The sequence below is a fragment of the Agelaius phoeniceus genome, chromosome 1, assembly GCF_051311805.1.
Source record: "Agelaius phoeniceus isolate bAgePho1 chromosome 1, bAgePho1.hap1, whole genome shotgun sequence".
NCBI lineage: Eukaryota > Metazoa > Chordata > Aves > Passeriformes > Icteridae > Agelaius > Agelaius phoeniceus.
The window spans coordinates 101,369,398-101,381,956 of record NC_135265.1 but is presented as its reverse complement, the minus strand read 5'-3'; the positions used below and the strand labels follow the sequence as shown (position 1 = coordinate 101,381,956).

The window sequence follows — 12,559 nt, the reverse complement described above, 5'->3', positions numbered from 1 at the left end:
TTCAAGGCTCAGTGCTCTACAAAAGACAACTGTGTAAGCAGCATTTTGATAACGAGGATAAATCACCTGCTCCCATTTTTTGTCAAGTCATTACATATTTTTCATTCTTTTTACATCTTGTTCAGCACTTACAGATTAATTTCATGCTTTGTTATCATCTGTTGTCCACAAAAAAATTCTGCTTGGGGGAATTTTAACAGTTCCTATATTTTTCTTTCCACAAGTACTTCAGAAATACAAGGGACAGCAATGTTGTAGGATTGTGTAATGCACCTTTAATTACTTTCACAAATATTTTGAGAGGTGGTTGTTTCCTTTTTAATTAAGAGCTTTTATGTACATTCAGGGAGAGGTCCTGACTCTCCAAAGCCACCATGATTTCAAGGAAAAGAATGGGTGTGAGCTTTCCATCCTCAACACATTTTTAGGCACTATATACACTAAGTAATTTGCTTAAATTATCTCTCCTCCTTTTCTTAGTTGAGAGCTTGGTGGCCCCTTAAAATAGCAGGTAGGCAGCAATGTTCAAGGATTTGAACAGACTGAAACTTGAAGTACACAGTTAAAATGGAAACTAGAAGACTGAATCAGAGGTTTTTGGTTTTAGTATGATAAAAGCTTTGTTATCTAGCTCAGAAAAAAAGTTCCACTATTTAACAGATAGTGAAGGGAAAAATGTGGAACTGTTCTCTGACTTATAATGTATTCTTATTTGCAAAGCCTATCTAAACCACAGTGCTGGCCTCAAAATATTACAAAAGCACAAAATTATGTTATTATTTTTGCTAGTATGATCTAAAGACCTTTTGGACCTTTTTTTAGGGCTTGACAGATAGAAGTTTGAGGCACATATTAATATATTTCTCAGACCTTGCAGATGAGTTTTGTGATCTATGAAAGTTGAACTTGTTGATTTCTGTAAAATAGGATGGCAGATGGAACATGTTTCCAGCAGGCAGAAATAGAACTGCTAGGGCGATCAGGCTGATCCCTCAACTGCACACACTTCTTGGAAATTTAGTGTAGAGTAAGAGCTTAAAAGTGAAGTCACAGAAATAGTTCAAGAAAGGGATGTAGAATATATCTGTGCTGGTCGCACTCGTGGTTTGTGAACACTGTCAGCGAGCTCCACAACTGATGCATTTTGTCTAGTGGTGTTACATAGGGGCAGGTGGTGGCTATGTGCTTTTATACATTTATAAATGCTGTTTGTTGCCCCAGCTTCTTTCCTTATACTTGCAAGTCAGATAAGATTCTCCTAGGAGTTAATAACATACTAGTTTTGTTTTCTTGGAATATGAGATGCCCCAACACAAGTTGTGTTTTGTGAAGGTGGTATTTCCCATCCTCCCATGTTCAGCTCTAATGAGCTCAGGTTATGCTTAGTGCAGATTGATCATGCTTGAAGACTGTTGCATCTGGCCTTAAAAAAAGGCAAAATAAGTCAAATGAAAATGAATAGAGGTAGATCTGGATGTATTATTCTGTAATTCTCTTAGACAGATCTGAAGTTAGGTTTTGGAGGAGGGTTAGAGGCCAAACTGCTGCTGTGCCTATCAGAATGAGTCACTAACTAGCAGAGTAATTGCATTGATTATTGCACACCCACAAATTACAACAGAAAATACTTTGCAGGGGGTGGAGGTTGTACTTTTCCTAAAGGTTTCTGTATAATTAATCTACTGTAAGTGCTGGTTCTTTAGAAACATCTGAACCCTACTGTAGAGCATGGTCCTTGTGTGCCAGTTGGCCACCCCTCCCTACATCGTCATTGCAGTGTTTCTTGTGCTATTGCTTTGGTGCTAATGAAGGTTTTGACAATGCTGCTGTTGGGGAAATTCAAGTAATGTATTCTGCTTTTGTTTTTACATTGTAACTGTTTGCCTGTCTTCATTGCAGGCATTAGGAGTTTGAGCAGCTGCATTTGTATACCTACAGCAAAACAACTCCCTTGTTAGGCAGAACATTTCATAAAGGACTAAGGAGAGTTGACTGAGCCATAAGGGACAGTTTTAACTCGTAAACAAGAGGCTGATTATCAAGAGGCTGTGCTTGTTTGTGGAAGAGGTAGCTGAGCAGGCTTCCTTCTCTCTTGGGTGCCTTACCTTGTACTTCACCCAATCATTAAATCCATTTAATTTTTTTTTTTGTTGACACAGCTTGCATTTGCACGCAGTAGATGTTTGGGGATGAAGAGCAATTTTAATAGAAAATTAGTTGCTACACTTGGTACAAGCAAACCAGTAATAATTGGAGTCACTGGGGCAGATTGTCACTCACTGTCTCTTGTGGGTTTCTTGGAACATCAGTTTACAGCCACCTCAGTTAAATGCTGGGTTAGGATTCAAGTTTAAAGTCAGGCTCTCAAAATGGAGACTGTCTACAGTGAGTAGAGTCTAGAAGCTTGCAAAAGAATTGGGGATTGACAAAAGTAGTTTTTGCTTCATAATATTAAATTCCAGGTGTTTACTTGGCTCAAATATAAACTTTTTAATTGCCATTCTTCTGTTACTTTACAAGGCCTGTGCTGCAAAACCCAACAGAATATTGAAACACCGATCAGATTTGTGGCGTGTGCCAGGGCGGCAGCACAGCCCCAGGAGCTGTGAAGTTTTCTGGAGCATGAGGGGGAGCTCAGCTGAGCTTCCCATCACCCACGATGCAGTCACTCTGATCATCCCCTGGGCACCACTCACAGCTCTGTGGGAGGAGATGAAAGTGCTAGGTTAGAGTTCTTCCTCCCAGTCACCTCTCCATACAGTGTTGCTGTCTGTCCTCTGCTGTACCAGCACAGCATCCTGCTGTCTGCTGTCATGCTTCGGGACTTGGGCTGCAGGCTGATGGATCCAGTTCTGTTTTGTCCTCAGATTTGGTACAGAAAAGGATGCTTTGAAGGTTATTGTTTGAGTTGCAGAGTCAAACATGCCACATTTAGAAAGCCCTGCTGGTAGTTTGCCTCTACACCCTTCATTTGACTCCACTGGATGTCATCCTTATGATATTACAATTTTCCCCATCAGTTGTCACTCTTTTATTCCACAAAATGTTTCCATGGTTCCATAGATGGGAGACTGAGACTGCCTATATGTACACACATATATATATATACATAAGCCCTGCACTATGCATTGGGAGGTACAAGTACCTTGCTCAGTAGGGAGGCACATACCTCCTTTCCTGTGTGAATTAATTCTCTGGATCATCTTGCATGGCAGTTGTTGTTGGGAGTTGGGAGGTGTTAGGTGGGGATTTTTAAGGCATTGTGTGATTTACTTTTTTGTTTGATTAAGTACTTGAGAGAAGAAGTAGTAACTGAAATTCAGAATAGAAGTGATGACTTCATTTCACACCCACAATGGCAGAACTATGAAAATGTGTAACGTTTGCCACTTCTTTAAGTGGTTGTCAGGTAATCAGACAGGTTTAATCTGTGTTTTAGATGAGAAATTGTCTTACAGTCCTGACAGTCCTGAAGCTTAAGAGAATAAGAGCATAAATTTTGGCTTGAGGGAGATTGATTTCACATTGATGTAAGCAGTTGTTTCCATGTTTACAATATATTAACAGAAGTAGAAAATAAGGCTCTGGATGGAGCCTTCTACATTCCACTTTCTGGAGACTGAAGGTGACATCAGGATAGCTACTAAATGTATGCTCCATCCGGAAGAAAGGCAGAAAGAATCTTAGTAGAATAAAAATTGTATTCCTGACCTAACATGAACTTTTGTGGTTTGTAAAGCAGTTAGATGAAAGCTTCTTTTTTCCGAAATACATGAAGATACATAATTGTTTAATCATCAATAGTATTTATTCCAAATTTAGGTATCTGAAAAGTGAGCTAAGTCCATTTCTTAGCTACTTGATTTTTTTTTGTAGGAGTTATAAAGGGAAGGAGGTTTCTAAGGTAACCTATCAATAAATAAGTTTATTTCCAAAATAAGGGAAATTGAATTTCTAGACCAGGCTGTAACTTCTAGTAACACAAAGCTGAAAAACAGTGCCCTGAGGTTTAGCTGTATTACATTGCATTTGTTACCAGAATTGTTTTCTTGGAATGCTATGTATGGGAATACATTGAATCAGGAAATTTTTCCCTGAATTAGGTGAGTAAAAATATTTTCACAAGACCTTTTAAAACACAGTAAAAATAGCCTATTGTTTAGATCAGTAGTATCAGCTCAGGGTGTTTTTAACCTGCTTTTGGCTCTTCATGATTTTTGGATGATGTATGATTATTTATAGCAAAATGTATCTGCTAGTGAGAAGGAGATTCAGGAATGCAGGTTTGAGGTTTTGGATTGTCTCAAGAAGAGTGGAAAATTTCCAAATAGTTTTATATTAATAAATATTTGAGGTGTTGTGTGTCACATCTTCATTTTGATGACATCCAAATATCACACCAAGGTTTTGTATGGTCTAGTAATTGCTATAAATTCTTAGATAAATGGTGTAAATTAATGTGTGCAATGTAAAAAGTACCTGCAATTCATGGCACCTCTAACTCATGAGATCTAAAGCATTATCATTTACTTCTTTAATACTCCAATTTAAATACTAAATTTAAAATATATTGATTGCTTTATTTTTTATGTATCTTAATAGGTGCAATTTTTTGTATGCCTCCATCCCTAAGGAAGAGTTTGGCTGAAGCAACTATTCTGTTTGATCATGACATAGATGGTTTTCTGCTTTCAAGCAGAGTACATTATTTCCTGGTTCTCTTCAGTATGCTAAATATTTTTGGTAGATTTTGGTGGCTTTGATCTGATAGAAGTCAGCTGCATGTGCTTGCAAACACAGTGCATCAGATTACCAGAGTGATTTACCATCTCCCTGTTTTATTCTGTCCCAGTCAAGGTTTCTCAAAGGACCTGGCTTGTGACTTCTAAGAACTGAAAAGCCACTTTCCAGGAGTCACACCTTTAAGAAAGTCTTAGTTTGACCAATTCAGAATGTAAGCTACTACAGTCACAGCCTGTTCTTAAACACTTGATTTGTCTTTTCCTGACCTAAGGTAACATTTTATAATGTTTTAGTCCGTCTCCCCTTAGCAGCTGGAGCAAAGCGGAATTCTCTGTTCTCTGAATTATCCTGGCTCTTCCTCATGACAGGAATTGCCAACTGTGGCTGCCACCCCAAGGATAGTGCAGCCCCAGGGGAGGTGCTGCAGGGCAGGCAGAGCCCAAAGGCCACACCAGGGCCTGCTTGCCACTGAGGTGGCCACAACGTGGCCGTGGTGGGAGGAAGGAGGAAGGAGTAAGGAGTAACAAGCATTGGGATTCATAGGAATGAGTAGTAAGGATTGAGGGGAGGGGAGTGATTGTTGGAAGGCTGGTCAGGCAAAAGGGGCTTGATTGCAGGGGTTGAAGCTGACCTGGTAACTGCTGTGTGAATGTTGTCCTGTGATGGAGAGGGGGCTGGCATCCAGACCTGTTTGCCATGTGCAGAATCCTCCTCTGTGCTTGCAATGGGGGGGCCTTATGCAGATGAGCAGAAAAAGTACTGAGGAACTTAGAGCAGACAAGAGAAGGGTTAAAAACAAGTGTGAAAGTTGGATCATGGTACTTGGCACCTTGAAATGAAACAGGATTTTTCTGGAAGGCTTTAGTCACCTGGGAAGGAAGGATCGAGTAGCTAGCTGTGTGGGAGGCAATTTGCAATCAAGTGTACTCCTCTGCAGTAGATTGGTACATTTTAATGAGGGAAGTATATTTGCTCTGTTTTATATGATTTGCTTAGGACTAGAAGTCTGGAAATCATTTTAAATAGACTGCTTTGAGATGGTAATGGTCAGGTGGAAATATTTGAAGCATACGATATGGAAACCCTGTATTTACAATATATTTGTAGGGTCTCAAGAAGCTGAGCTGAAATGATTGCCTCTATTTCAGAAGAGATTTTTAAGAGTAAATAAAGCTCATACAGAGGATGTAAAGGCAGTAGTGAGGAACTACTATAGCTGTGCAACTTTATTTATTTGTTTGCTTATTTACTTCATTAGTTATATTTTCAGCTGATCTTTTAATCCATGCCACCCTTCAGAAAAGGATACCTTTACAGTCACCTCCTCCTCATCCCTTCCCCTTCCTGTAGGCTCTGTGGGGCTGAATGGGAATGGTTTTTACATGTTTATTCCCCTTAGAGATGGTTTTTGGGGTGAGTGGGAATTCCCACTCCCGGATGAGGAGGAGGGGAAGGCAGCCACACTGTGCTCAGACCCCACACCTGTAGCAGCGAGTTCCTGTGGGAGGAAGGGCTGAGTTGGACACTGCTCCCATCTGAGGGGATGCAGAGCTGGCTCCTTCTGCCTCAGGACCTGACACTTAACCACAGTTCACTCCATCCACTGAGAAGGCAGTGCTTTTCTTTGGCCAAAGTGCCAGCAAGGCAGTAAGAGGCATTCAGCTGATGCCTCAGGTATCAATCAAGAATAAGCTTCATATTTGAGGAATGTTCCATGGTTTCTGGTATTTATCATTTTGACTTTTCCAGTTCTTTCTTTTTCTTGCAGTCATTCTCTCTGTTATGTGTGTTTGCTTTATCTTTCTACTTTAGTTTGGTATCTTGTCCTTTCTTCAGCTTGTTTTTGCTTTTTTCCTGCTGTAGGAACAGAGAGTTTATAATAGCTGTAGCATCACTTCAAAAGGTGGATCAAAAGGTGTTTAAAACAATAATTATATAAGTAATTAAAATAACAAAGATTAAATAAACATGTCCTCGCCAAGTGAAGAAATAAATTTCAAGGGCAGTATAAGCATCTGTCTATATATGGTGTTGCTTCCTCTCTTCATCCAAGACTTTCTGCAAAGGTTTCTCATAGGTTTCTCCTTTAATATCTTCTTTTCTCTAACATTTTCAAAACTTCTTAAAGAATGGAATTTTCTCTCTCTCTACATTGTGCATGGTATAATTGGAGAAAAAAAAGACAAAAGGCTTTACATCCTGAAAAGATGTGGGGAGAGACTGGCAAGCAATTTCAGAAAACTTTCAGAATTTAGATGTTTATGCAAAATTTTGACAGGATCATGAAGTGAATAGTGGTATTACACCCATTTTACACAGAGCCAAATTGAACTGTGGAAAAGCAATTTGTTAGGTTTCACAAATTTGTGACTAACCAAAGGACTCCGCTGATTTATTAGCAGTGTTGAGGTGTTAAGAAAACAACTTCTGTGTTTGAGTTGACATATTGCTTTAACAATTTTGTTCAAGGGAGGAAAGAGCCATATAATAAAGGAAATACTAATTCATCTAAACATCCTTCATTTGAATTTAGAATGATGTAGCAGGAAAAACTCTGTTACAGTGTCATTTACCAGTAATGATAAAACATAAAATGGACTCCCAGCTTTAAAACAAGCTGGATCCTTGAGTCTCTAGAGCTGGGGCTGGAGAAAAGAAGGAGCCAGCAGGCAGGGTTGGACCTACCTCTCTGCCCATGTGTTGCTGTGGCTTCACAGGCACCAAGAATGGCTTTGGTTCCTCTTTCAAATAATTCTGGATTAAGCTTGCTGGCAGACATTTCTGGATTGGGTAGCCTGGGATAGCTGCTAGGAAAAGCACATTGTGCCAGGCAGCTCTTTGGAGGATGCAGTGTTGAGCAAAGACTCTGAAAGTCTTGCAATCAAGTTAGTATATTGCATGAGAAAACACCAACTAGTGGAAAGTTGTGTTTTTCAGGAAAAGTTGCACAATCTTTTTAAAGTTACAGACGGGTTCTTTCTCTGGAAAGCTAATGTTTATAAGCTGAGCGGCTTTTTGCATCACTTTTATGTCCTTTCTATGACAGAAGCATAAATTCAGTTAAAAATGAAGTGAACATTCTTCTAGGTAACTTCTGTACTTACAGTAAATTTTATATATGGACTGGCATGAATTTTGAAGACAGTCTTCATTATATATCATGTGCTGGAAACTCTCAGCAGCCATATGTTTTGTATATTTTATTGCAATTTTGCTAATAAATGCTTATAGCTTTTCTTCTGTAAGTGTATAATCTATCATTTTGCAAAGCATAAAGCATGAAGGCTGGGGGAAGGAACAGCGCAGATTGAGGTTTGAAAAAATTGAGAAATGTTCTCTGATTTGTTGCATTTCCAATTTTCAGGAGTTCTTTGAACATGCGAAAAAGCTCTGGGATGATGAAGGTGTAAAGGCGTGCTTTGAGAGGTCGAACGAATATCAGCTGATTGACTGTGCACAGTAGTAAGTATTTCTTTTTATGAAATTTATAGCCAAGAATGTAATCATCTATAACAAGTTGGAAAATATACCAGTGAGATTCAGGAGTTTTGCAATGTAGGAATTAACATTTCCATTCTCTGTATAGGTGGAGCATGCATAGCAAAATTAATTTATCATCCTAGTTTGCCATTATTATACAACTAAATATTATGTCTCAAATATTTCACATCTAATAAGGAAAAGTATAAAAAAAATCAAATAACTTTAAGTATCTTTATTCCACTCAAAATTGATTTACATAAAATCATTTCAGTTGAAACTATTAAGTTGGAAAAATGTTGAGTCAATCTAACGAGAATCCTTTGTTTAAAATTCTGATACCTAGACAGTGCTGAAATTGCTCTGTCTTTTCACATTCCATAAAAATTTCTGAGACATTTACATAACCAAATGCATACCTGCATTACTAATACATTTTCTAGGTGGAAAAAATTATAAGCAGTATTTAATTAAAGACAGTGGTACATTTGGTATTCTGTCCTTCAACGTGAAGTGGTACGCCTATATGTAACACAGTCAAAATCTTCAAACAGATTCAGTTATGTAAAAGAGTCAAAATGTGTAAACAGATTCAATCTGGTCAGAAATGTTCTGAGAAGTGTAGTAGATTGTGGAGGTGCAAATCATAAATACATAGTACAGTGAGGAAAACCTATTAATCAAAAAATAGTCTGTTAACATTACAAGCGCTACAAACTCAGCTGTCCCTGATAGCAACACAGGTCTGAGGTAGATTTCCATGGAAAATACACATTTCATGTGAACTGCTATTGCCAGAACACATACTCATGCAGTTCTATGGGATTTAGGGTTTCCAGAGAACACACTCCAGAGGGTTACAATTTATCTAATTGGCAAGATGGTCAGCAGCAATGCCACAAGTCTGTTCTTGCACGCAGTGTTTTGCTTTTCCCTCCTCTCTGCTCTTGGTGCTAAGCCTGAAGCAGAGGAATAGGTCCATGTCACTAAAGAACTTGTCGTGCTTCTGCCACAGTGGGGAATTTTGTGAGTTTGTTTTCCCTCTTTCCAGACCATTTTTGGGAAAAAAATGATTCATCAGCACATGGAAGTGAGGAAAAATTAGATTTGTGTATGAAGGAACTCATTTGACCTTGGTGCATTTACCAAAACCTGGGCATTTGCTCACAGTCCAGAGTAGCTGGAAATTAAAGCAGTGGTTGTACACAGAGAGACAGCTGTCCTAGGTTGTAATCAGTGGGTTTCCTCTCTGCCCTCACTCACCATAGTACAGATCAGAGTGTGCTTGCTGAAAAGTGCAGACTGACTGTTTATCATATCTATTCACACACTAAAACATCAGACCAAGAAAACAGTACATATTTAAAATACATGAATGTGAACCCTACTTCAAAGATCAGTAAAGGTCTCACAATCCTCCTTGAAAAATGGTGCTGAAAGGGCCACACAAAATCAGGAATACACCAAATTATAGTGTTAATGGTGGTGTGTTTTTCCTTTAAAAAAATGATGCCTGTCTACAGGTTCTGACAGGAAGAATGTTGTGTCTCATGTTGTGTCCAAAACCAAAACACAAGTGAGGAAAATAAATGGGATCTAGAATTAAGTCCACTGTCTTGGAGTAGAAAACTAAATCCTACTACCTTTTTTCTCTAAAAGGTTAAAGCAAGTTTAATAGGGTTTTTTTCTGTTTCTTCCCTCCATAACTTCTAACTGGCTTGCTTTTCCTTTATTCTAAGATTATTTGTTATAGTAGTGAGTGCATTTGCAGAATTCTTCACCTTCAAGACCCTTTATGAAGTATCGTTTGATATTTAAATATTCCTTGAGTGTATATGTGCTTTTCATGTCATTATCTACCTGAAAATATAACAGCTGAGTGACTTATCCTTGTTTATACACCTTCAGTCTTAGAGCAGAAACTTGAAATTCAGGTACAGCTGTGTCAGTGATCTGATCAAACAGCCTTTTTCTCACAGGTATTGATGATTTCAAACACTGAAGTATAGTCTTGATAGAAAAAAGCTAAAAATTCACCCAACATTTATCTGCCCCTCCCCCCAGAAGAACATTTCTGTGCTAGCAGTGGATGGACATGTGTCAGGGTGGTGGGGTCACATCCTCCTCATAACTGAGAGCCTGTGAGCAGAGGTTGGAAATCCAGTTCTGATACCTACACACCAGTTCTTTCATCCACTTAGGAAATACAGAGGGAGAGGGTGCTGTGTTCTAGCTCAGCAGGAGCGTGTGGCATTTCTCTCAGAACCTGTCCATGGTCATTTTTCACTAGTGAAGGGGAAAAGGGAAGGAGTGTAATGCTGGTACACATGCTTACTGTGGGACTTTGAAACATCTGCAGTATTTCCATTACTCTGGCTTTAGGAGAAAACGTGCCATACCATCAGCTAAATCCTAATCTTCTGTTTAGTAGTGAAGGAAGAACATTATCAGTAGGTCACCACTTCTCAGCTTAAAAAAACACAAAGCCAAACCTAAAAAATCCCAGCATGAGTTATAAATATCCTTGGACTATAAGTTGGGTGGCTGGCTTAAGAATACTGAAAAGCATTATTAGCAAATTATAATGTCAGCGACCAAACTTGCTGACTATTAAATGAGTTGCAAATACAGGGTATTTTGGAATAGTTTAATTTGGCTACAGTACAGGGCTTCTGTATTTTTAAAACTTAACCTAATTTTCTTTATTGCTGTGGGAGAAGTATTTTGCTGGAATCAGAGGTAGTAGAAGGACACAGAGGCAAATGTTTTATTTATGTTATGCCTGAAAGTTAATTTTCCTTGATCCTCAGTACCCTTTCAAATTATCAGGATACTGCTCCTTCACAGCAGTGAGAATGTGGGTCTGCTTTTCCCTCATTCTCACTCATTTAATCATTTTAATAATTTTAATATTCTTACATGAGTCTTTATGTATCTTACTTCTTCCTTTGTTAAGGAATATATTTAGTGCACACATCATGTTGATGCATCATGTGGTATTTGTAGCAAATACAAATCTATGGCCAAGCCAGAGGTCAGCAAAGATCAGGATTGTTCTTTATCACCAGCTACAAAGACATTTATGTAATTCTTGGAGGGGGTATTATTGCATGGCCATCAAACATCTTCTTTCCTTAATGATCTTCATATATTTCTTCAAGATTAATATCATAAAACTGACAGGTTATTGTTTTCCTTGTCATCTGATTTAATATTTCTTACAAGGTAAATTTCAAGTTTAATCTCAAAAACTGATACTTACTTTGAAAAGTTGATTTTATTTAGTTGTGTCCCCATTTGACTTAGACAGATTTCAGCAAATTTATTCTGTTTATGATGATAAATCTCCCATCTAACTTTAACTTATTTGAACTTTATTCAAACTGTGCTTTTTGTCTGTTTTCACATAATTTAAATTCAGCAAGTTCTAGGTCTATGAGGGACTTTCAGATTGTGATCTAGAGAAATTTTGGCATTGAACTGTCTAGTATATAAACAATAGGCAGAAATTAAAATTTTCCTGTGATTCTAGGACAGTTTTCTAAAAGGTAGTTTCCTGTATGATTAATACAGTTCCATTTTTAATATTTCAGTTTCTTTATACTGGTTACCAAATACCCAAATTTTATTGTATCCATGGATGGGAACCACAAAGAAAAATTCTATAAATGCAGAACAGAACAAAACAAATAAAGGTTCAGGTATGATGGCCTTCAATTAAAAAATGAAAAAAAAAAGCTAGTTAGTTGATTATGTCTTTAAAAACTTTGTAAATTTAAGTCAATTAATTTATGTGGCAACAGAGAGGTATAAAATTTCAATTCAGAACATCAGTCATCCTTGGGGGGGATATCAGGCACCCCCAGTCTGGTGATGTCCATCTGTTGTTTCCATAAAGCAAGCATTGAGCTAACTTAGTTTTGGCTACTCAGCTGTCAGGTGGCTTGCTAAAATTACTTTCAGTGATCAGAGAAAAGGTGTGGGGATGCTTGCAGTGCTCAGACATTGCCAGGGAAAGGTGGTAGTACTAGAGCACAAGAGTAGACCAGCAGAGCTAGGCACTTTGGGATGGGGACAAAAAAGACAAAAGCAAAACATTCAGTTCTCTTTTTAGGTCACACACAGCTCAAGTTCAAGCTGTTGTTGTTAGAAATAAAAAAACAACTCTTTTAGGTTTATTAGAAAGTTCTAGACTAGAATTTCGTCTCACTGTGTTCACATGCAAATAGCAGCATGTGTGTTCATGAGTGGCCCTGGCTCGAAAGGGCTCACTGAGTTCCTTGGAATAGGAACTAGACCAAGAATTTAAGGGAACCCTGCCCTCAACCAGTACCAT

At 38.2% G+C, this 12,559-nt stretch overlaps 1 protein-coding gene across 2 annotated transcripts in view; it reads left to right on the top strand.

The window, feature by feature from the left end:
• The window catches only part of GNAL (G protein subunit alpha L), a 184,505-nt gene that overhangs the window by 118,521 nt on the left and 53,425 nt on the right, over positions 1-12,559 (top strand). For both annotated transcript variants that reach the window (XM_054649513.2, XM_054649605.2), the window contains exon 5: positions 8,108-8,205. In XM_054649513.2, coding sequence (XP_054505488.1) covers positions 8,108-8,205 — 98 coding nt within the window. The remainder of the gene's footprint in view (positions 1-8,107; positions 8,206-12,559) is intronic.